Below are 23,440 nucleotides of genomic sequence, written 5' to 3' on the forward strand. Positions count from 1 at the left end.
ATATTTACTTTGAAAGAAACTAATTATCAGGACCTAATTTTATATGTCCTTGATTGATTTAGCCTTTTGACGTTAAAAAATCCGACCAACACCTTTTAGCCGATTGTTGTTCTTAAACGTTATTGTGATGTCATCAATACGAAAAATTTTAAATTAAAAATAATGTTTAATTATAAAAATTTAAATTTTACAAATAAAAATGATAAATATCAAATTTATATATCAACTTCAATTTAAAGTGCAACTTAATACATAAACTTTGATTTGGACCATTTGATCTAATTATACACAAAAAAAATCATAAGTGTTTAAGTAAATGAAGCGAGGTTCTTTATTTATAGTTGAGCTCTTTCGGATCTAATGATGCAAATCGAATTACATCAACGATTGAGATTAATGTTTGTCTTAATATGAGAGTTTAAGGGATTTAAATTATATACATTTCACTAGACAACTAATGATTCAAATAAAAAGACTAAATTTATATTTACACATGTATACACGGGAAATTGAATTTCTAATTTCTCTTATATTATTTTTAAGTATTAAAAACTATTAACCATTAAATGATTCGGAGGGATCCAATCATATGCAATCGAAATAAATAAGCCGCCATAAATAATCTAACCAAAATAGCCATGGACGATTTAGAACATGAAGAAAAAAATGAACATGAAGAAGAAAAATATTTCTTACCGATTGATAGAATGGAGTTAATAGCCTTGACCCAATGTTGAGTTCTATTTTAAAAGATGCATAAATTATATCTAATGTCATTAAACTTTTAATTACTCAACTAGCTATTTGAAATTTTTTATTTAAGGGTCTGTTTGATTGACGGAATTGATTTTCCGGAAAATCGTTTCCAACTTTTTCAGCGTTTGATTGGCGGAAAACATTTTCCATTTGGAAAATGAACTCCAAAACAAGGGAAAATGGGTTACATTTTAGGGAAAATGTCTTACCTTTTCAATTTCCGTAAGACATTTTCCGTGCTCTCCTCTCTATCGCCTCCTTCATTCCTTCCTTCATTTCCGGTAGAAAACTGCTGCTGTTTATCGATTTTCCAGTAACTTGTTTTTTTAATTATTCAATACTTGTTTTTTAACACAATTACAAATAATTTATTTGATATTAGTTTTTTTCAAATTATAACGATTAATATTGTAGCTTAATAATTGAGTATTATTATAAATAAATCATTGCAATATATGTAAAAATAATTTAAAATATAAAAATTTATTAATATATATTAATATATGTAAAAACAACTTTTCCGAAAAATATTTTCAAAAAATCTGCCAAGCAGCAGAAAATATTTTACACAGATTCAATCAAACACCAGAAAATATTTTGCAGTAAATCATTTTACAGAGAAGTAAAACATTTTCCAGAAATCATTTTACGGAAAATATCTTACTGGCAATCAAACAGACCCTAAGTTACCAAATTCTTAAAATCATTACTGTATGACATTTTTATTTGCATTGCATGCTTCAACCGAAAATTTTTATTCTCATTCTTTTCCACAGTTATTTTTTTTATTAAACAACTTTAAACATCATGAATATGTGAACTCAACTCCAAAAACAATTATTTTTCAATATTTGACATTGAGCATTAAATCGATTTAAATACAAGATATATTATTCTACTTATCAAGATACTGATCCATCATATTGATTGCCAAATTGTTTCTTGGGTGGAGTTGGCTAATCGGATTAAAAAAAACATATTACCCCAATAATATAAATATTAATACTTAAAATTTACTAATAATTTATTTACTTACCCTTTAACATATGGATGATAACAAAACCTAAAGTTATAAACCTTGTATGCCAAAAAAGAGTCATAAACCTTGAAAAAAATAAAAAACAGAGGCAGAGGGTTGTTTGCCCTGCTCTTAATCTCATCTATATCAGTACTCCGCCTCCACCCTTCCGCCCCAATACACACACAAAAAAAGACCCAGCAAAAAGCTCTCAAAGAAGAAGAAGAATCAAATGGAGGAGGTGTGCGAGGGAAAGGACTTCTCCTTCCCTTCCCAAGAGGAGCACATACTATCTTACTGGTCCCAAATAGATGCCTTCAAGGGTCAGCTGGCTCGCACCCAAAACTTGCCTGAATACATCTTTTATGACGGTCCACCCTTCGCCACCGGTCTCCCTCATTATGGCCACATCCTCGCTGGCACCATTAAAGATATTGTCACTCGCTTCCAGTCTATGACTGGACATCATGTCACCCGCCGTTTTGGTTGGGACTGCCATGGTCTCCCCGTAGAGAACGAAATCGACCGCAAGCTCGGAATTAAGCGCCGCGATCAAATTCTCGAGATGGGTATCGATAAGTACAATGAGGAATGCAGGAGTATAGTCACTAGGTATGTCGAGGAGTGGGAGACTATCATTACCAGGACTGGGCGTTGGATCGATTTCAAAAATGATTATAAGACCATGGACTTGAAGTTTATGGAGTCCGTGTGGTGGGTTTTTGCCCAGCTTTACCAAAAGGGACTTATCTATAAAGGATTTAAGGTCTGGTTACAATTAAAACCCATTTTCTGTCGCCTTTGCTTCCTTCACAATTTCTTTATTAAAAAGTTTGTTGTCCTGCAGGTCATGCCTTATAGTACTGGGTGCAAGACCCCGTTATCTAATTTTGAAGCTGGTGAGAACTACAAGGTATTTACTTGATTTTAGTGTCACTCTAGTTATTTTTACTCAAGTTCCTATAGCAATTTGGTCTATTTGTTCTCTGATGACCTTTCTGAAATGCTCCAAGTACAATTCAGATACTAGTTTTTCAGCCCTTTTACTTCAACTATGTCTAACAACACTTCATTGTGCAGCTTGTGCCTGATCCTGAAATAATGGTGGCTTTCCCCATAGTTGGTGATCCAGATAACGCTGCTTTCGTGGCTTGGACAACAACACCATGGACCCTTCCTAGTAATCTTGCACTTTGTGTCAACGCAAATTTTGTCTATGTAAAGGTTCGTTGCCCTTCACTTGTTACTTATTTAGGTCATCAGCACAAGATGGTCGAGTTGTTTATCATGTCATTTCTATTGCATTTGGGGTTGAAGCAATGTGTAGTCTTAGTTTTAGATCATACATGATGCTGTACTGCTTGTTAGTTTGTTACCTGATCCCACCCAACAAATCTGCTTCTCCATCATGCTTCCCGTGGTCATTTTACATTGCTCTTAATTGCTTATAACTCATAGTGTATGAAAATTTTATGTAGGCGTGCCTGCATGCAAAACACAGAGATGACATCCTTCCTAAAGAAATAAGGGTTATGTAATTAAATTTCAGGTTCGCAATAAGTACTCTGGAAAAATCTATGTGGTTGCTGAGTCAAGGTTGTCTGAACTTCCAACTGAGAAACCAAAGCCAAATGCTGCTAATGGGCCTTCTGGTGATTCCAAGAAATCTAAGAGCAAAGGATCTTCTGGTGAAAAGACTAAAGATTCTGCAGCAGATTCCTTTGAAGTTTTAGAAAAATTTTCTGGGGCTTCACTAGTGGGGAAAAAGTGAGTATTCATGCTTATGGTTATCTGTTCTTGGTCCTAGTTGACTATAAAAGAACTTTATATTGATTGCATCCTAGCAGTTCTTTTTGGGATTTATATTGGTAATATCAAACTTGTGTTTGGAATTGTGATGTATATTTTCACCTTTCTATCATCTGGAGTTGTTTGTTTTGAGGACATCGAATAACTTGGGAATCATTAAGAGGTGGTCTCTAGTTTGATGCAACTTGGTTCATATGCCAATGATTCCCATCTGGGTGATATCTAGACTGCTATCTTTATAGCTACTGGTCTTCATAAGTAGGAATGGAGTACAGCGTGTCAATGTTTTTTATCTGCAGCATTAAGTGATGTATAATTGGCTGCCAGTTATGATCTCTCTAGAGAACATTAAAATTTGTGACTGGCTCTTGAGATATTTAAAATTGGTTTGAGTCTAGACAAGCTTCTTTGTAGTAGGATATTAAGAGGATGCATATGTTGCAGGTATGAACCATTGTTCAACTACTTCTTGGAGTTCTCGGATGCCGCTTTTAGGGTGATTGCTGACAATTATGTGACAGATGACAGTGGTACTGGAATTGTACACTGTGCTCCTGCATTTGGTGAAGACGATTACCGAGTTTGCATTGGGAATCAAATAATCAATAAGGTTTGCCCTAATTACTTTATCTGAATGTATTAATTTTTGGCTGTACGTTTAGACTTGGTATTTTGACATATAGGTTGTTACATGTTGCATGAATTTTCATTTGGTGTTCATGCCTTTATAATGTTCTTGCTTGATGGTTTTTGTGTAACTAATACGTTTTCGTTATGAACTTTCTTCTCTGGTTGTCCATTGAACATGAGAAGCGGATGAATAACATTTGCTTCTGGAAGAAAATGAAGGATTCCTTGGGAATCCTACAAGATCCATTCGTTCTTTTCTCATTGATAGTCAAAATTTCATATGGTTTCATATCATGTTGAGGAAAGAAAAAATATTTCTTTTGCCCTTTCCGGGTGATTGAAAAATAAAGATATAGTTAATACATTCAAGATAATTGCATATTCAAAATACCTTTTGTATTCATACTATTTCATCAGATCGGGGATGCGGTATGGTACCAGAGGATGAATTGGGCAGTTCCAAAAAGATTTCATTCTTGAACAAAAATCTATTTTCTTGGATTCTAAACATATTGTATCCTTTCTTGACTGCATTTGATGTTGAAATATAGGATTTGCTCATTTACTAATCAGTGCCTAAGTCTAATGCCTAAGAAAGGTTAAGTTATAGAGAAAGTTGGAGAGAGCTGCAGCTTGCACATTGTCTATCACAATTGTAATTTAACTTCTGAGGAATTTATGTCCTTGAGGCAGGAATGCTCATTAAATCTCCCTCATCAGTTTGAATACATTTGCTGATGCTCTGTCACCTGTTGTTTCCTTTTATCGCAAACACATCTTGTTATTTATTTTGTTTTTGAAAATTTAGTGGATAAATCAAACCATTAGTTTCATTTCTTTTATTCACTATATCTGTTTTCTCTTTTTATGTGAATTGAACCAATTTCCATGCTTTTATCATGTTTGTTCCCTCGGATCAATACCACCCTTCTTTATACTTCTTTTACCATTTATTTATCTATTTTTGCCTTGTAGGGTGAGAATCTGATTGTAGCAGTTGATGATGATGGTTGCTTTACTGGGAAAATTACTGATTTTAGTGGATGCTATGTTAAGGATGCTGATAAGGATATTATTGAAGCATTGAAGGTCAGATTGATGCAAAATTATATCTTATTGAAAGAAAAGAGGAAAACCTCTGAGCATCTATCCCCAACTTGAGATAATTGTTTATTACCAATTTGGGAGCTCCTATACTTTGTTGACAGCTCCATGCAAATTTAAAGCTAGCGATGATAGTTTTTATTACCATCACAAGCCAAAAAAGCAAAATTTTAAAAGAAAAAAAGAATCTAGTTGTTATGTCCTAAGATTTGTTTCTTACTATGTTTTATACTTACTTTTCTTTCTCCTTGAACTTCATCAATCTTCTTCTTTATTTCCCAGGCAAAAAGCAGGCTTGTTAAGCAGGGAACCTTTACACATTCTTATCCGTTTTGTTGGAGATCTGATACTCCTCTTATTTATAGAGCTGTTCCAAGCTGGTATGTTTGGTTTTATCACTCTTTATTCCGAAAGATTAAAAACCTTAGTTTATAGCTTTGCTAAATAAAGATATAAGTTATAAACAAGCAAACTTTATTTTACCCTTCTTTAATGACCGTTTTTCATGCCCTTTCTCTAATATTTTTGCCAAAAATAACTCAGATATTAATTTTAGTTGTTGGCTCATTTAATCATCAATCCTCTTGATGGTAATATAGTCAAATACATTGAGAGGAAATGCTAATATATTGATCAAATTTGAACATTCCATTGTCTGCTTACCTTGCTATGAGAAAGTTGCTTTACGCATGTGCTTTTGGTTGACTTGATTCTTCTGGAATCATTACAGACAAGTCATATGCTTGTAAATCCCTTGAGGGGCATTAGTTGACAAAGCGTGTATCATGGAGAAATTGTTTATCAAATTAAGCTCATGAAAGTTGAATTCTGTGCTGTATATGTAGTTGGTCGTTAGAAGTTCTTCTAAGTTGAAATGAATTATTAGTTTCAATAAGTGGAAGGTTATCCTATAAATGGTTTTTGACTGCTATGTTAGTTTGTGCTTAAATAAGCAACTTTGAGTTGGTGTAAGCATTGAAGAGTAGGCTGCAGGCTTTGATGGTCTATGAATGCTGCATTTTTGCTTTGCCTTCGTTGACAAGGTTGATGTTCTGTAAATTGAGACATGAGCAAAGAAATCATTTAATGTTGATCCCCGACTTGGAAAAGTTCTGTAGACTTTGAAGGATTTACGGTTTTGGTTGCATGATTTCCACATACTTCATTTTGTGAATGTAGGCATCTTAAATTTGCTTTGCACTACAAAACTCATGCTTTTTTACCTTATATAGTTGGCCATTAGTTAACTGGTTTGTTTGCCCATTTCTACATTGTGTATTTACCTATTAAAGGAGATTTTGATACTGCACAAGGATTCTGGAAACCATGCTTTTACTTCCTTGCTTTCATTTTCTGCTGCATTCTAGTTGTGTAAGTAATGTATCATATGTTTTAGGTTTGTGCGGGTGGAACAACTGAAAGAGCAATTATTAGATAACAACAAACAGACCTACTGGGTACCTGATTATGTGAAGGTTAGATGACTTTCTTCACTGCCTGTTGATGTTATTATGTTTTTACTTGAAGCTCTTTTCAAATTATCTGGTGTTCATTCTGTTTGCATGGGTCTGGATTTAGCCCAATGAAAAGCTTGAGCAATGCCTTAGAGGCAGATAAAATAATTTATCTTCTACTCATGGTTCTTTCAGAATGTCATATTCTCTGTGTGTTTTGTCATTTTACAGGATAAACGTTTTCACAATTGGCTGGAAAATGCAAGAGACTGGGCTATTAGTCGAAGTAGATTTTGGGGCACTCCCATTCCTGTGTGGATTAGTGAAGATGGTGAGGAAGTAATAGTCATGGATTCTGTTGAAAAACTCGAAAGGCTTTCTGGTGCTAAGGTTTGACTTTTTTTTTCTCACTTTCCCATGTCTAAGATGTTACTCTTTAGGAAGGTAGATGTTGTTGGCCTCTATCTATTTACTTTTGCCTCTATGCTTTCTACATTTGGTCCCCTTTTCTTCTTTTCTGGGGATTGTCGTGATAGATTTAAAACTTTTGTTCTTCCATTTCATTTATTTTTCACACAATGGGTAGGGGTCTATTTCAGTGCAGTCTTGACGAGTTAAGGACTGAATCCTTTGAGAGAGAAAATATGTTATTTTATTGATTGATCCTTGTGCCTTCAGTTTATGTAGTTAATTTTAAGTATTGTCTAAAATAATAAATGGATGATGGTTCTAGAGTTTGTGTCACTTTGCATCACTTCTGGCACCACTTTATTATTTTAGCTTTGGTATCAGGGTCGAGTGAATTTATCCTGTTTTCATTTGTTTATGTTTGTTTCTTGGAAGTATTGCAGTGTGTACTTTTAGATTGCTATTGAGAATATCTCTGCCCAGCAATTTGTGGGTTTGTGCATAATTTAATTTATTATTTCAGGTCTTTGATCTCCATCGGCACAATATTGATCATATCACTGTACCTTCTAGCCGTGGTCCAGAATTTGGTATGCTACGACGTATAGATGATGTAAGGCTACTGACTTTAGGTTCTTTTTATGCAAAGAGCTGTTATTATTAGTAACTATCAGATTCTATGTTGCTGATGTAGTGTCCAACCCCATCTTCGAATTTTTATCAGTTTTAATTTTGAGCTGATTGCACATTGTTGGAGTTCTAAATTTTTAGACAGCTTCTGCTAAAAACCTTCATTTGTCAGATCTTTTTACTTATTTGTGTTTATGCTTATCATTAGTCTTTTACTCTGTTCAATTATTCTGAATTATTTTTGCAGGTATTTGATTGTTGGTTTGAGAGTGGATCAATGCCTTATGCTTACATCCATTATCCATTTGAGAATGTTGAACTTTTTGAGAAAAATTTTCCCGGGCATTTTGTGGCTGAGGGATTAGATCAAACTCGTGGATGGTTTGTTCCCTACTGTTGGATCTGTTATTCATTATAATTACCAGATTTTGGAGTACATGTGGATTTAGCTGATCTTATGCACTTTTGACTGTTTTGCAAACCAAATGAGCAAGCCTTTTGAGTTGCTAAATTTTCTTGATGGCGGTTTAACTTTTTGTTTTAAAATTTTTTGACATGCATGATTAATGGTGAAGCATTTTGCATGTTCTTATAACCCTTTAAATTTTCTTTCGTTGGAAGTGGTATGTAGGTGAGTGAAACAGTTGTGGAGTTTAGATTGCCATCACATCCAGTTGGTCAAAAATTCAGTTGATAGCCTTTTTACTGAACATTGTTCTTTTCCTAGACAGACCTATTTCTTTTTAATTATTGTTTTCCTTTTATACTGCTTATACACATTGTCAGGTTTTACACTCTTATGGTGTTGTCAACTGCATTATTTGGGAAACCTGCATTTAGAAATCTCATTTGCAATGGGCTTGTCCTTGCTGAAGATGGAAAGAAGATGAGTAAAAGATTGAAAAATTATCCTTCACCCATGGAAGTCATTAATGACTATGGGGCTGTAAGTCATTTTCTGTATACCCTTATTTTAATCTTTTTTCTATTCACTACATTCAGGCCAGTTTCTTATTCTCGGTCTACATGTATTTTAGTTACATGAACTTTGTTTCATTCATCAACACTTGTATCTTGTTTTAATTTTTCAGGATGCTTTACGTTTGTACCTTATAAACTCCCCAGTTGTTCGGGCTGAGACCTTACGCTTTAAAAAAGATGGAGTCTTTGGTGTTGTGAGTATTTTCTGTGCATTGCTTGCTGTATACCAGCTCTTGCTTCTGAAAAGAGTTTTCGTGTTATGTTGCATGTTTCTGACATTCATTTTCTTAATCTGTTATCTTGATATCTGCCCAGGTCAAAGATGTCTTTCTCCCATGGTATAATGCGTATAGGTTCCTTGTTCAGAATGCTAAAAGACTCGAGTATGAGGGTTCTGCCCCATTTGTTCCTATTGCTGTCGCTGTTATTCAGAAGTCATCTAATGTGCTTGACCAATGGATAAACTCTGCAACTCAAAGTCTTGTTCATTTTGTTCGAGAGGAAATGGATGCATATCGACTTTATACGGTTCTGTCTATAAACCAACACAACCTTTTGGAATTTCCTTACCTGCATGTTGAAGATAAAACTTAAATATAATATTTAAGTCAGTTTGGAAAATTTGGCAACATTTTTCTGGGTTTTGAAATAGAATTCACACTTTGGTTGCTTTTTTAGCGTTCAGAGTTGGCAGCAGCTTAGCAACTTTGACAGCCCATACCAGCTTTATAAGATTTAAGATTGTGTATTACAATAGTGATGAGATTGATACTATTAGGTAGATCTGATACTGATTCTATGATATTGTTATAACATACTTGTTTTTGGGAATAGCACTACCATGATACATTTGAGATATACCTTCTTTCTGTAGGTGCTATGCATTAGTTTTGTACATCTGTTATATTACACTGTAATAAGAGCTGAAAAGAGTATATGCATGTATATTATGTTAGGTGGTGCCATATCTATTGAAGTTTCTTGACAACCTCACAAATATATATGTGAGATTCAACCGTAAGAGACTTAAAGGCCGTACTGGAGAGGAAGACTGCCGTATGGCACTCTCTACTCTTTATAATGTATGTACTATTATCTCATTTTCCTAGTGGCAATTCATTTCTAATCTGTTATTATGTGTTCAGTAACAGTCATATAATTATTTACATGCTTAGAAATTTGTACTATGGTTTTAGGTGCTTCTGACTTCATGTAAGGTTATGGCCCCCTTTACACCATTCTTCACTGAGGTTCTTTATCAAAACATGCGAAAAATCTGTGATGGAGCAGAGGAAAGCATCCATTATTGTAGTTTCCCTCAAGAAGAAGGAAAGGTATTGTTCATTTTTGTTGTAATTAGGCTAATATCGTTTGTTCTGTATAATTCATTAATAGTTTATTGGTCATTGCATGGACTTTGCTCCAAAATCTCTGTAGTTGAGATTGTCTGAGAATAATTTATCTTCTTAATTATAAGGTAGTATATACTACTCTAAACTAATCATTTGGCTGCTTTGCTGAATTAAATGGCATTGCTATCTTAGAGGGGGGAGCGAATTGAAGAAAGTGTGGCTAGAATGATGAAGATAATTGACCTTGCCCGCAACATTCGCGAGCGTCACAACAAGCCTCTCAAAACACCTCTGAGGTCTGCTTATAAGCTGTCTCTTGCCTCATATTTCTCTTATATGTTTCTTGTCTGTCTTACCCTCTTACCCATTCATTCTTTGTAATTTAGGGAGATGGTAGTTGTTCATCCGGATGAGGACTTTCTTGGTGACATAGTTGGCAAATTAAGAGAGGTGCATTGTGGAAACTTTAGTTCTTTTTCAGTTTGTAGTTTAATAAATGCCCCTTGCTCTACTTGTTATCTCTTTGTTATTCCTTGGATGTCATTGGCTATACACAAAATTCATCAAGTTCTCAAAGTAGCATTTGAGGGTTTTTTTTTTAAATAATCAAATGGGGAAAACAAGAAAGGGAAAACTAAAAGAGAAAGAAGCTTTAAGTAGGAATAGGAAGTGAGTCAAATGGATGTAAATTTTCCTGTGGCTTAATGGCAGTTAGGTTTCAATTTGATGCAATGGTAAGGTTAAATGCCTCCACTTAGTTTGACTTCCTTCTCTAATTACTTCTTTCTCCTTTGGGTTGTCCGTTGGTCTTGAAATAAAAATGTAGTGGTCAGGCAATATTTTCTATGTTTTTTTTTATCTTATTTTCCTTGTCTTCCCCCCCTCCCCCCATCTTCTCTTACTGTAGTATGTACTGGAGGAGCTCAATATAAGGTCTCTTGTTACATGTAAAGACACTTTGAAGTATGCATCCATTCGTGCAGAGCCTGATTTTAGGTATGCAACTTATTATCTTATCAGCCCCTTTATTGTCTGTTTCCCCCTCCTTTCAATTGAGAGGAGCAGGAAAGGAGTATGGAACCAGGTTCGTCTAATATTTATTGCTTTTTCTATTTTTTTTTGCAGCGTATTAGGTAAGCGACTAGGAAAAGCTATGGGAGCTGTTGCCAAGGAAATCAAAGCCATGTCTCAGGAAGATATCTTAGCTCTTACGAAAGCTGGAGAGGTGACTATTGCTACACACTGTTTGAAGCTGACTGAAATTAAGGTATGCCGACTTATGCTGGTATATGCAGGGTTGTTTTGCATAGTTTATTATTATATTTAATTTAATGTATTTTTTAAAATTGTTTGCTCCGTCTCTTTTGTTTAGTCTTTATAGTGATGGCATCAATTTAAGTGATTAGCTGTATTTTAAACTTATGGGCTTTTGTCTCTCTGTCTATACATTCTTGAATAAGAAGTTTAGGCTACTTTCTCTGGATTGCTTAAAGTTTTTACATAATTTGATGTGCTTTTGCCAAGAATAGTGTTTTGGTAAATACATGCTGAGTAAATAAATGTTTTATTTGTTTTGAAATTGTTCAGCTTGTGCGGGAATTTAAACATCCTGATGGCATGACAGATAAAGAGATGGATGCAGCTGGAGATGGTGAGGATTATTAATGTTATTCTGATTGGTGATTTATTCCTATCATCTGTCCTTCCCATAAAGTGATGTTATGAAAATACATCAGTTTAAAATAATGTCTTTGTCATAGGTGATGTTTTGGTGGTTTTGGATATACGTCCTGATGAGTCATTGTTTGAAGCTGGTGTTGCACGTGAGGTAAATTAATCATCATGCTAATAACATATGAATTCTAATTCAAAAAGATGTATTACTTTTCCCTCTTCTTTCAATTTTTTTAATTAGAAATTGTGTTTGTGGAAGTATGGTGACCTATGTTGATTGATAATGCCATATTGTGGTTAACTAGGTTTGTTTCTTTATTATGGAGGAAGCTAGTTGAAAGTTTTTGGTACTATTTCTGATGCATTGGACATTTTAATTCAATTTTTTGTAGGTGGTTAATAGAATTCAAAAATCACGAAAGAAAGCTGGCCTTGAGCCGACAGATATGGTGGAGGTCTACTTTGAGTCATTGGATGAAGACAAGTCAGTCATCCAGCAAGTTTTAAACTCACAGGTAAGTTTTGACCCAAAAAAAAAAAATCTAGCCAGGGATTTAGCTGTAGTTGCTAATTAATGACTAGCTAAACCCCTTGCCAGATTTTTTGTTTGAATGCAGCTGTGTGTGCATCCGTGTACTTGTGCATAGGGAAGGCAACGGGGCGGGCTGGGGTGATTTTTTTTGTGCCCACCCCGAACCTTGTGGCATCCGCCCCAACCTGACCCCGACTTTAATTGTTTTATTTTTTATTTTGAAGCAAATGGAATTACTTTTTTTTAATTGTTTTATTTTTATTTTGAAGCAAATAAGATTTTTTTTTTGAGTTTAGACTTAAAACTTAATATGTATTTATTTATTGAAAGCAAAAACTTAATATATGTTAGTGGCATTTTTGTAAATATCTCGGGGTGGATTTACCTCAAACCTGTATTTTTTTTCAAAATTCACCCTACCCAACCTGCCCTGAACCCGATTTTAAAAAAAAAATCCGACCCTAATGGATCGGGTTGGGTCGGAACCCGTTGGATTTGGGTTTTTTGCCATCCCTACATGTGCATGATGGAGTTTTTGTGCACTTCTATCATCTATTTCTGAATGATTTTGCATTGTCTGACAGTGGTTGCAATGCCCAATTTCTCGTAAGTCTTAATTTGCAGTGTGCTGTATATAATAGCTCAAGGTTGCATCTTATTGCAGGAAAACTACATTAAGGATGCAATTGGATCTCCATTGCTTTCCTTTGACATTATGCCGCTCCATGCAGTTAAGTTTGATCAGTTTGAGTTTGTGTATTAGCGTCTTGAATTTTTTTTGATTTCATAGATTGAAATGCAGCATCTCTGTTCCTAAGCTAGTATAATGAAATGCAGTAATTTGTTGTGTGTATATTAGTGGAGTATGAAATTTCTTAATCCTGCCATCATTTCAAGATCCTATCTTATCTATAAATATTATACTCATAGATTTGTAGTAAAGCTGAAAACCGTGTGTTCCTTTTTCTCGTTGATAGGATGCACTTATTCTTTAGTGGTTGCCTGCAGTTTTATAGGCAGTAATTGGTTTTATGTTGTTTCAACTGAGACCAAATCTTTAGTAGATAATACACCTTACCACATACTTCTAGAACAACATTAGTTTGTTATCATCATTGCTCTCTCTCCACCCTTCTTACCTCTTCATAATCCCATTATGGTTTACTTATTCTTACATGATAAAAATTGCAGGTGGTGCTTAGCGAAGAGATTTTCCATGGCATCTATAACATGTCATTTAAAATAAGCTTGGTCAGACCAGCCCTTGTTTTCAAGGCAAATTCTATTCTCGCCTTATATGCAGGTTAGGCTGTGTTTTACAATATCATCTTTCATGCTACAAATGAATACATTGCAACTCAGCCACTCAGAACACTGTTTTGACAATTATAGTATCAGATTTTTCGGCTGTATTGCAATTTTGATTTCTTTTGAACGATATATCTTCCATTAGGTCATATTTTGATTTCTTTTGAAAATAGTCTCAGATTGCTTGTCCAAGGTTCTGGCTATTCTCCCAAATTCAAACTAAAATTTATTGTATTGGATATGATATATAAATAAAGCATATATACTAATGACAACTGAGCTGTGCTTGACGCTTAAATGGTTTGATCAAGGCTAGCTAGGCTAGGCTCATTTAAAAGATATAGCTTTTCAAGCTCTTTACAGTTGCTGCATGTAATATGGTGTTAGCAAACTGAAATGTTGTATTCTCATGTCTCATTCTCTGTTATCGAATTATTGATGGTTGTAGGAAATTCTAAATTTGCACAAGGCCTGCAGATTTACCTTCTGTCAAGGGACCATTCCTGTTTGAAGTCGGAGTTTCAGCTTGGACGTGGCAAGGTTCGATTTGGTTTGCTTGTGATAAAAAATATATGGTTTGACTCTAGTATGGGTTGGTCAGCCTCAATTGAATGTCTAGTCTGGTTTTGTGTTGTGTTGCAGATAAAGGTTGATTGCATTGAGAACTTGGCCGCGGTGGAAGTGAAGCTGGGAGAACATGTCTTCTTGACAGTGGGTGATTACTATTTGACAGAACGGAAGAGCCATTGATTATATGTTTTAATAATCTGTGCCTCCGACTGAGCACAGAGGATAAAATCCAATTTACAGAAAATCAAAGAGTCAAGAGCTGGACAGATATGATACTTACAGATGAGATAGTTAAGAGAGGAAAATGTTTCATATTTTAAAAAAACTAGCAATCTTTTTGGCATCTAACTGTTGTGAAGAAATCTAGATTCAGTTTTCTATTTATAGCCATTTGGGAGTATGGTTGCTCAATTCTGTAGAAAAATTTTGTTACAATTATCATTATGTTTACGGTTTGTTTGTGTGACTTCTTTCTAATTGCCTTTAATTTAACCACTAGTTTAATAATATTTTAAAACAAAATAACAAAAGCACGCACCCGTGTTGGTGAATTTAATAAATACTATTTTCCTTTAAAATGAAAATATTTTTGATAATCAAATCCCTCGCAGTGGCTTTGTGATGTACATTTGACATGCATGTATATGGTGGGAAAAATCAGAACGAAATCTTAGTCATAAAAATCATAAGATGCTGTTGTCTGGAATCTCTGCGCTCCTAAGAACAACCATAATTCTCCCACTGATTATATAACCATTCGCCTCCCTATCCCCTTCTTCCACATTATCTTTGTTGATAATCTGTTCGTACAACGCCAAATCTCATTAGTGTTTCTAGCTTACTGTGTAATGTATTGGCCACTCAGACGTTAGCGTATATATATATTCACAAAGTCAAAACGAAATAGGTAATAGGTAATGCAAATGGCAAGCTGCAAAACTAATGGGGTAGGACTGCAGGAGTACGTACATACCTTAACATTTTTCCCGATCCTTGCGTTTTTATCTACAATGGCTTTTCTAATTTCAGTATTCTCACCAATCCCTATCGGTACGCTCGTACTCTTAATGCTGCTCTCTCTGCCATCTTCAATCTATTACCAACACCAGTCACTAGTCAAGATACGTCAATACATACTCAACTCAGGTCAGAAAGTTCCATAATAAAATTTGCCGGATAATTTCTTTCACTCAGATTTCTATGATCAAGCTAGCCAATTAAAACCTCAAGTTTTAGAAGATTAAAAGCTAAAAATCGTTAGTTATATATACACAAATAATATACATACTAATTCGTCAAAGACGGTACCTGATATACGTCAGAGCCCATGATCACAGAGTCTTCTATGATTGCTCCATCTCTAATTTTCGTCCTCATTCCAACCACTGTACTTTTGATCTTGCACCTCTATTCTTTCAATGAGTCAAAATGATGATTCAGAAACAAATGAAAACTGGATTCAGATTAAGAAACCAAACACAAAAAAACCAAAATGATTTCTGCACCAAAGGTATGCATATTTTTCTACTAGAAACGCTTATGATCAAATTTTAGAGAGGTTGGAGAGTCCTCCAGAAAATTTTATACTTACGTTGAGAATGCAACCATCTCCAATCACACTATCTGTTATCATGGCATCATTTACGACGGTAGGAGGGAGATTTCGAGGTATAGTATAGACTGGAGAATCTCTATCACAGAAGCTGCTATCAAAGAATTTATATATATATATATAAAGTTCGTATTAGTTTATTAGTCTACATATTCATTATTTTAAGTGAAATATTCAGTTCGACGATGCAATAATAGCATTATTTCTACTTTCAGGCTTCCATAGGTAAGTAAAGTACTAACTTGTATCCCGTGTTTAGTTTCTTTATGCATTCCATATTTGCTTGGTAAAATGCTTCAATGCTCCTCATGTCCTCCCAATAGCCTTCAAACAGATATGCCTCAACCTGTCCCATAAGCAAAAGGACAAGATCGTCATTCATTGACTTTTTTGAAACTATGTGGTTAAATTAATGCATTTATTTGTATACACAATTAGTAAGTCCGAGGACCTTCATTCCTAGAGATAGTGCACCTCGTATCACTTCAGTCCCAAAGTCCATTGCCTTGGGGAAATGATTATTCAGAAGATTTACCATTGTAGCTCTATTGATGAGGTAGATTCCCATACTTGGAATATAACTATAACTAGAGTCATTGCATCTAGTCAAAGTTTCAGCCTGAAACCAATTTTTACAAGTTCTGCTCAAGGAAATTTTAGTAATTGTAATTATGTGACATCAAAATGAGAGAAAAGCAAAGTTCACGAAGACAGCTTACTACTGCATAGTTCACGGGTTCTTTGTTTGACTTCAAACTATACTGCATGACTTGATTTTCCGTATTTATTTTCAGTACACCAACACCTGGGTCTTGATCTCTCTTGGTAATACCATTTGAAGCAACAATAGTTATGTCAGATTTTCTGTTGCGATGGGATTCTATCACCCTTTGGTAGTCCATTTTATAGAGATGATGGCCAGGAAGGACCAGAAACTCCGCTACTGGATACTCTTCTAGGACCCATAGGCATCTTCTTATAGCATCAGCTGTTCCCTGGTGTTGAGAAAAAATATAAGTGCAAGTCACGAAATCGTGCCTATGTTGACCACTGTTACTGCTTTAATACATGAACGTGCTACAGGTGTGTGCCTTGCACAACAATTCAAAGCATTGAATTTATTATTGTAGTTTTACTCTATACAATATGATTCAGTACACTGCTGTGTAATACCTGAAACCAACCCTGATCTTCAGGGCTCTGATATGCTGCAATTACTTCGACAAACCCTTCTTTCCCTAGACTTGCTACAGAATAGGCTCGTGACAGATGGGAATTGAGAGAAGTAGAGTTGAATTGTGTGAGAGCATAAATCTTATTTATGTTGCTGTTAATGCAGTTGCTAACAACTGCATCAATGAGTCTGTAGTTAGATGCTATGGGAATAGCCCCTTCTGATCTTCTCTTTGTCAATGGGTAAAGCCTTGACTCTGATCCGTCTCCAAATACTATTGCAGCAACACTCTGCCATTGGATGAGGCAAAATTATTTTATAGAAACACGTTCGGTAACAAACAATACACATTGGATTAAAAGCAATAAGAAATATGGAAATATTCAATGAGTTAAGATCCCAACATAAAATGTATAAGAAGGATGGACCTGATTTACTGGTGGTTGGTGCAAAATAGGATTCGGAATTTGATGCGAGTTGAATATGGATGTTTTCGGGAACTTAGAAGGAAGCTTTGGTGAGTACTTGTGATCATAACGACCCAATCCTGGAATAAGGAAATGTTTCGCCTGGACATTTACTGGGGTACCAGAGGAAGAAAATTGCAATGTCATCATCAGAGAAGTCTGTGGCATGCAAGCAGCCAGAGTTTGTGACTTAATAAATAGAGAAAACAATAAGAGAATAATTTGCTTTCTTCTTCTTCATGGCTAGCGCAGATTGATCTGCCTTGCATGGCTAGTTTTTGTTGATCACACACACACACATATATCATTCTATTCAAGTATGACTTTGCTTGGCAATGCCGCATTCATACACATTTAAAAGGCAGGAGACCAGCTAAAATTATGCATAAAAGATCTTGGTACAATATTATTGACATGACTTGGGTTCTACTCTTCTGGCATATACTTTTTCCTTTATTCTTTCGGTTGCTATGAATTTAAAGGAAAGGAATCAAATACCCTTGTCACATCGGATATTCCAAAATTAGCCAATCTGCTATTGCGGTTGCCTGAGGTTCACTATCAGAACACGCAGGGTTAGGGATACGGTCTCTGCAGTAACCTGGCATGGTGCTTCTTTCCCAGGTGTATTTTTATACTTGTCACTCACTTCTAATATTAATACTATACTTCTACTGCATAATTCAAACGTATCATGCTTGAATTTGATGCATATCTAATGGACATCTCAGGAGTTGATCCGCGCTCTACTTGCATGCTCTTTATTTTGTTTGCTTCCAATCTCTAATAGAGGTCTGCCAACCATCAACTTTGATCAATAGTTTGCATAACCCTTCTTTGCTCTTGTCTTGCTTATCGCTATTAGTTTCTAATTCTTCAGTGTCGTGCAAAAATGGCTGGTGCATGGGAATCAAAGCCTTGCCTTTCCCATTCAGTAACACTACTGCACTGTAGAATTTGCTTTGTTTTGGTTTGCTAACACACTGTTTGGCATCTAACCATCATCCACATGCATTACAATTTGCATAGGCAACCATTTGCATGTTTAGGGATATGACTTGGGAGACCAAGCCCATACCAACAATACGTTGTAGAATAAATTTTAAGACGTTAACTCTAATCTTCTTTTTTTAATTATCAAATAAATATATGTCACAAGTCTTTCACTGCATTAGACTAAGCCTTCGACACTACCCTGGGCAACAAAAGAGCTCGTTGCCATTTATTATTGCGCAGGCAATTCCTTACAGATAATAACTAACAAACATAACAACGAAAAAGGTCACTGACCACAATACTACAACTACATCAAGAAGGCACTGCTTTAAATCAACCTGAAGTTGAAACAGCTTCATCACAATTTTCTGCTTCTTCCTCAGTAAAACTGGGAGCTTTTGGAATCAGTCCAAGGATTTTGAACATGACTTGATCAGCATCATAATCATTGTTAGGAGTTGTCAATAGCTTCTCACCAGTGAAGATAGAATTTGCACCAGCAAGAAAACATAATGCCTGCTCTGGCATAGAGAACCGAACTCTGCCAGCTGACAACCTGACCATTGATTTCGGCATCACTATTCGAGCAGTGGCAATCATCCGAATCATCTCCCATATTTCCACTGGCTGAACAAGTGATGAGAAATATTAATTAAGCCACTCATTCTCAAACTTACTAAATAATTCTAATGCACAACCCAAACATAAGGTGTAAACTTAATCTATTTCAATTTCACTGCATTTACAATCCACACCAATATTGAATAAATATAAGATGCTTGCACACAGATTTCCACTCATCTTTACAACTAGACTGCTGGCTTATGCTGCTCCAGCTCTTCATTATCCATTAAGTTGCCCCACACGTGAGATTGATAAGGGTATGCAGGTCCAACCATCCAAATTTATGAAAAAGCACTTTATAAATTTGGATATACATGAGTCGAACACACACCCTAATTCGATACACTTTCATGTCCAGTTAATGCAAAGTGCTAGCATATCCAAAACCATAAGCAAATGATGCCTTTTGAAAGTAAGAATGTAAAAACTGGTGATGGTGCCTAAAACTATATACATATCAGATATTCTTTATTAAAAAGAACAAAGCTTCAAGCTGTAGTGGTGAATGTGGACTAAAACAAAGGGAGGAAAGAACCAAATGACAGAGCAGCACCTGTAGCATTCAAGAGTGCAGAGCTTTAGAGTGAGCAAGACAAAGGTTAGAGATGCAATCTAGAAATATCCTAGTTCCATTTTTCTCTCTGATGAAAGAAATGTTCTGTATCAAATATGAAGTTTGCTCAAAACAAGAACAAATGGGTTGAAACAAGTAGATAGAGGAAAACAAGTGTAAGCAAGAGGAAGCAAATTGGCAGGAGAACTTATACTATCTTCTTTCAAAATTTAACTTGGAACTTCATTCCAAAGAAGAAATGTCCGGACACTGCCTCGGACAGCAGAGGTCCTCAATTACATTGAATCAACCAAAAAATATACTAAAACCATAAGGAATCAAACAGAAAAACAACCAATAAAGTTACTAAACACAGTTTTATGGACTGCAAACTGTTGACTTCTATCTTCACTAAACAAAGAGTTTTATTGACCGAGTGAAAGTTGTTCACTTGTATTTTTATTACAAGATAGCACAAAAGTCATACTGGTGCACACATCATCGAATCTGTACTTAGTGGTACCATTATAGCAATAAAGATGAAAACAAGGAAAGAGAAAAAAAAGAACAATGAAACGAGTTCCAATGCCAGTGTTGCACATTATCTGTCGAGGTTAGAATTACCTTTTGATCTTGAAGAGGTGTGCCTTTCACCGCAACCAAGGCATTAATGGGAACACTCTCTGGGTGAGTGGGGAGTGTAGCCAATGTGTGCAATAAACCAACCCGGTCCTCTACTGCTTCTCCAAGCCCTATAATGCCCCCTGTTAAAAGTTAAGTAAATTAGCATTATTTCACTTAGAAGAAAATATAATTAATATTCATTAGATAAAACTCAGGATATATATAGAAGCTTAATGATAAAGCTTATCCAGAGGTTAACGTAGCATTGTTAAATTTACTCAAAAGGATTTTAAAAGACAAAAGTGCCAAAAAAGAAACCCAGTTGCGAATTTCTTGCCAACTCCACATAAATAACCAACTAAAACAGTTTTTCTCAACAGGAAGATAATAAAGAAGATAAAGAAGCTTGGATATTATTGACATATAGGGCTAAATGACTAGATAACAAATCAATGGTGAGAGAATGCTTTCAGTTATGATATATTATAGTGTTTAACCAATCACCTGAACAGACATTAATTCCTGCTTCACGGACATGTTGAAGGGTTTCCAACCGCTCATCATAGGTTCTTGTTGTAATAATGTTGGGATAATATTCTTTTGAAGTATCGAGATTATGGTTGTAAGCTGTAAGACCTGCCTTCTTAAGTTCAAGTGCTTGCTGCTTCTCCAGCATGCCCAAAGTGCAACACACCTCCATCCCCATATCCCTGGTAAACAATAGACACTTCAAATGTTGTTTGACTTTTGATGGAAAAATGAAAAAAGACCTTAGAGACAAATATTAATTAGAGCAATGGCATGATCAAAACATTTGAAAATGGAAGAAAAAGAAGAAGAAAATCTTTAAAGAATGCTGTTCACAACATAATAACCTCAGCATTCTATGAAATACACACACACACACACATATATACTACTATTTATGAAAAGAAAATAAAGTTTACAAATGTTTTTTCACTGAAGATTGTGGGTGTTTTTCAGATTTTCATGCGGAAGACAAGCATCTTACCAATTGTTTTAATAACTTCACAGAATCAAGTTCACTTGAAATGTAGGCTATAAGCTAGGTAACAAAAGTCGCATCATAAAAAACAATTATTCGAGCTCTGACTTTCACTATAAGCAATCTAACATCAATGATGCATTATTACCTAATTTCTTTTACATATTCAAGAATTTGGTTGAAGTTAGTTTTCCTTCCGACTGTGTCTCTCCATGCTGCACCCATGCAAAAGCGTGTACTACCAGCCTCTTTAGCCTGCCGAAAATATACAAATCACTAATACCATGCTACAAGAAGTATAATTCACACAAACCATGGCTCAAAGTACATTATATAGCAGTTTATACATATTGTATGAGTAGGAGCGGAAGACAGTAAGAAACTAACCTAGTGCAGGTATAAGAATTCTATTATGTCCTCCATGTAAAAGTTTCCTACTACATCAGTTAATAACTTGACTAAATGCCAACGAAACAAGAAAAAAGTGGAGAGTAATGCTTTCCCCAGAAAAGGAAAAGAAGAAGGTCCCTTATTAACTCAAAATTTGTCGGTACGTAACCAGAAAAGAGCACAGTGAGGCAGTTAGGGTGCACCGCATAAGCATTAAATTGCAAAGTGGTGATAAACGTCTTACATTGCAAAGTTAAATTGCAATACCAATTTATGGAAAAAGGGAATACAATGCAATCTATGAATCTAATTCAAAACTAACCAGCCCCTACTAGTTTCAGCAATGATGAGAAAGATTGGAATACAAAAATGAAACTTAAAAGAAAAGAAAAAAAGGTGGTAACCTGTTTAGCTGCCTGCATAACGGCATCCTTGGTCATGAGCTTGTGGGGCTTTAGGCCAGTATGGTACCTAGAGGATTGAGGGCAATAGGAACAATCCTCGCTACATCCACCAGTCTTGATTGAGAGGAGAGTACACTGCTGCACCTCTCTGAAGTTATGAGCATATCTGTGAACTTGAGCCTAGGATGAAGTAGATAAGATTTAGAGCCATGTGTCACAGATAAGATGTAAAAATAAGAAGAGGAAAGGAGAGAAGGAGACAGACTCCATGGAAAAGGAGATCAAGAAGGGGAGAATGGTAGATGGAGTCGATCTGTTGGCGAGTCCAGACGTTCCTAGGGCCTTCCCGGATAGTTCTCTCAGCTTCAACAGCCGCAGCCGATGCAGTGGAAGAAGAATAGTAGTAACTACAGCTTCTCACCACCAACTTGGTAGTAGAAAGGGATCGAATGGACAACATTTTTCTCTTTTTGGGGGAAGGCCCAAGCTAAGCTAAGCTAAGGCCTTTGTCACTTTTTCTCTTCTTCTTTGTTACCCCTACTCAGAGTCAGTCAGTCAGACAGACAGCACAGTAACTGATACGAGATGAGTTGAGTGACCTACTACTACCAAACCTAACTTCACTTTGGTTCGGATCTCCGCTTCTTTGTGTGTCGGGCCCACCGACCCAACGCCCCATATCACTCCATCTTCTTTTTTAGGTAAAATATATTAATAGTGATTTAATTATCAGTGAATTTCCATTTTGGGAAAAGTTACAAAATAAATTTTTAATTATTTAGTTTTATTTTTTATTTAATTATCTTAATTATTGTGTGTTGTTATTTTGGTGATAAAAAGATAATTAAATAATTTTGTGATATTTTATAATTTTTTATAATTAGGTGACAAATATTTAATTTTTTTTATGCAACTAGTATCAACTTGGATAGTTGATAAAAATAGAACATTGATAATCTATTATTTAGTTGTGTTATGATCCATTTTGACACATTGGAGAAGTTGATTTGCAATTAAACTCAAACTTTCTATAAGGGATTGCACTCCTTTACAAAAATAGTCATATCTCATGTTACAACTCTCGAAATCAAGTGATTTAAAAACCGTTCTAAATAGGAATTGAAGATCCATGATTTGGGCACAAGAATCATCAAAACATATAGTTAGAAGTTCTCGAAAAGTCAATACAATTTTACCTTTATTGCTTTACAAAATCGATCATATATCAAGCTACATCCTCAAAATTAGGTGATTTAAAAAGCATTATGTTTTAGAAACAAGAATCACCAAAAAGCAAATCTAAGAATATAAAAAAACAGTCAAAGTTGACCCTAAAAACCTAGAGATAAATACATACTACATAA

General features: G+C 35.2%; 3 protein-coding genes across 7 annotated transcripts; 1 reads left to right on the top strand and 2 right to left on the bottom strand.

Moving 5' to 3' along the window:
* The first annotated feature begins 1,809 nt into the window (after positions 1 to 1,809).
* LOC107938948 (isoleucine--tRNA ligase, cytoplasmic) lies at positions 1,810 to 14,692 on the top strand. The gene is made up of 27 exons (XM_016872218.2): positions 1,810 to 2,540; positions 2,622 to 2,687; positions 2,855 to 2,998; positions 3,324 to 3,541; positions 4,028 to 4,193; positions 5,189 to 5,302; positions 5,600 to 5,697; positions 6,714 to 6,792; positions 7,003 to 7,161; positions 7,703 to 7,792; positions 8,057 to 8,190; positions 8,596 to 8,755; positions 8,901 to 8,984; positions 9,106 to 9,318; positions 9,747 to 9,872; positions 9,987 to 10,124; positions 10,335 to 10,438; positions 10,529 to 10,592; positions 11,050 to 11,138; positions 11,268 to 11,409; positions 11,730 to 11,793; positions 11,903 to 11,970; positions 12,209 to 12,331; positions 13,013 to 13,078; positions 13,540 to 13,651; positions 14,105 to 14,196; positions 14,299 to 14,692. The coding sequence occupies exons 1-27, from the start codon at positions 2,007 to 2,009 to the stop codon at positions 14,404 to 14,406; spliced, it is 3,555 nt and encodes a 1,184-aa protein (XP_016727707.2). The 5' UTR covers positions 1,810 to 2,006; the 3' UTR covers positions 14,407 to 14,692.
* An 81-nt stretch (positions 14,693 to 14,773) lies between these two features.
* LOC107938949 (inactive glucose-1-phosphate adenylyltransferase small subunit 2, chloroplastic) lies at positions 14,774 to 18,507 on the bottom strand. 5 transcript variants are annotated; one of them, XM_016872219.2, is made up of 9 exons: positions 17,441 to 18,507; positions 17,012 to 17,302; positions 16,558 to 16,833; positions 16,290 to 16,457; positions 16,081 to 16,184; positions 15,818 to 15,929; positions 15,535 to 15,633; positions 15,200 to 15,319; positions 14,774 to 15,026 (listed from the first exon to the last, which is right to left on the bottom strand). In XM_016872219.2, the coding sequence occupies exons 1-9, from the start codon at positions 17,645 to 17,647 to the stop codon at positions 14,910 to 14,912; spliced, it is 1,494 nt and encodes a 497-aa protein (XP_016727708.2). In that variant the 5' UTR covers positions 17,648 to 18,507; the 3' UTR covers positions 14,774 to 14,909. The 5 variants fall into 5 exon arrangements, 4 of the variants coding, with proteins under 4 accessions (XP_016727708.2, XP_040943709.1, XP_040943711.1 ...); XM_041087775.1 differs by having other exon boundaries at positions 15,818 to 15,932; XR_005909673.1 differs by having other exon boundaries at positions 14,995 to 15,026; positions 15,535 to 15,638; positions 15,818 to 15,932.
* Positions 18,508 to 18,579: 72 nt separating this feature from the next.
* LOC107938950 (biotin synthase, mitochondrial) lies at positions 18,580 to 22,770 on the bottom strand. The gene is made up of 6 exons (XM_016872220.2): positions 22,342 to 22,770; positions 22,077 to 22,256; positions 21,431 to 21,537; positions 20,781 to 20,986; positions 20,277 to 20,416; positions 18,580 to 19,102 (listed from the first exon to the last, which is right to left on the bottom strand). The coding sequence occupies exons 1-6, from the start codon at positions 22,534 to 22,536 to the stop codon at positions 18,809 to 18,811; spliced, it is 1,122 nt and encodes a 373-aa protein (XP_016727709.1). The 5' UTR covers positions 22,537 to 22,770; the 3' UTR covers positions 18,580 to 18,808.
* Between the last annotated feature and the right edge of the window lie 670 nt (positions 22,771 to 23,440).

The sequence above is a fragment of the Gossypium hirsutum genome, chromosome D01, assembly GCF_007990345.1.
Source record: "Gossypium hirsutum isolate 1008001.06 chromosome D01, Gossypium_hirsutum_v2.1, whole genome shotgun sequence".
NCBI classification, from domain to species: domain Eukaryota; kingdom Viridiplantae; phylum Streptophyta; class Magnoliopsida; order Malvales; family Malvaceae; genus Gossypium; species Gossypium hirsutum.

Excerpts from the sequence above, each read along its gene's own strand:
- LOC107938948 (XM_016872218.2), top strand. The coding sequence starts at position 2,007 with ATGGAGGAGGTGTGCGAGGGAAAGGACTTCTCCTTCCCTTCCCAAGAG. Across the intron at positions 8,191-8,595 it reads TTAGATCAAACTCGTGGATG|GTTTTACACTCTTATGGTGT; the intron begins GTTTGTTCCCTA and ends ACACATTGTCAG. Across the intron at positions 11,971-12,208 it reads AAGCTGGTGTTGCACGTGAG|GTGGTTAATAGAATTCAAAA; the intron begins GTAAATTAATCA and ends AATTTTTTGTAG.
- LOC107938949 (XM_041087775.1), bottom strand. The coding sequence starts at position 17,647 with ATGCCACAGACTTCTCTGATGATGACATTGCAATTTTCTTCCTCTGGT. Across the intron at positions 15,320-15,534 it reads TGGGCTCTGACGTATATCAG|ATTGAAGATGGCAGAGAGAG; the intron begins GTACCGTCTTTG and ends TGTTGGTAATAG. Across the intron at positions 15,027-15,199 it reads GGATCGGGAAAAATGTTAAG|ATTATCAACAAAGATAATGT; the intron begins GTATGTACGTAC and ends TTGTACGAACAG.
- LOC107938950 (XM_016872220.2), bottom strand. The coding sequence starts at position 22,536 with ATGTTGTCCATTCGATCCCTTTCTACTACCAAGTTGGTGGTGAGAAGC. Across the intron at positions 22,257-22,341 it reads TTGATCTCCTTTTCCATGGA|GCTCAAGTTCACAGATATGC; the intron begins GTCTGTCTCCTT and ends ACTTCATCCTAG. Across the intron at positions 20,987-21,430 it reads GAATATGTAAAAGAAATTAG|GGATATGGGGATGGAGGTGT; the intron begins GTAATAATGCAT and ends ATTGTTTACCAG.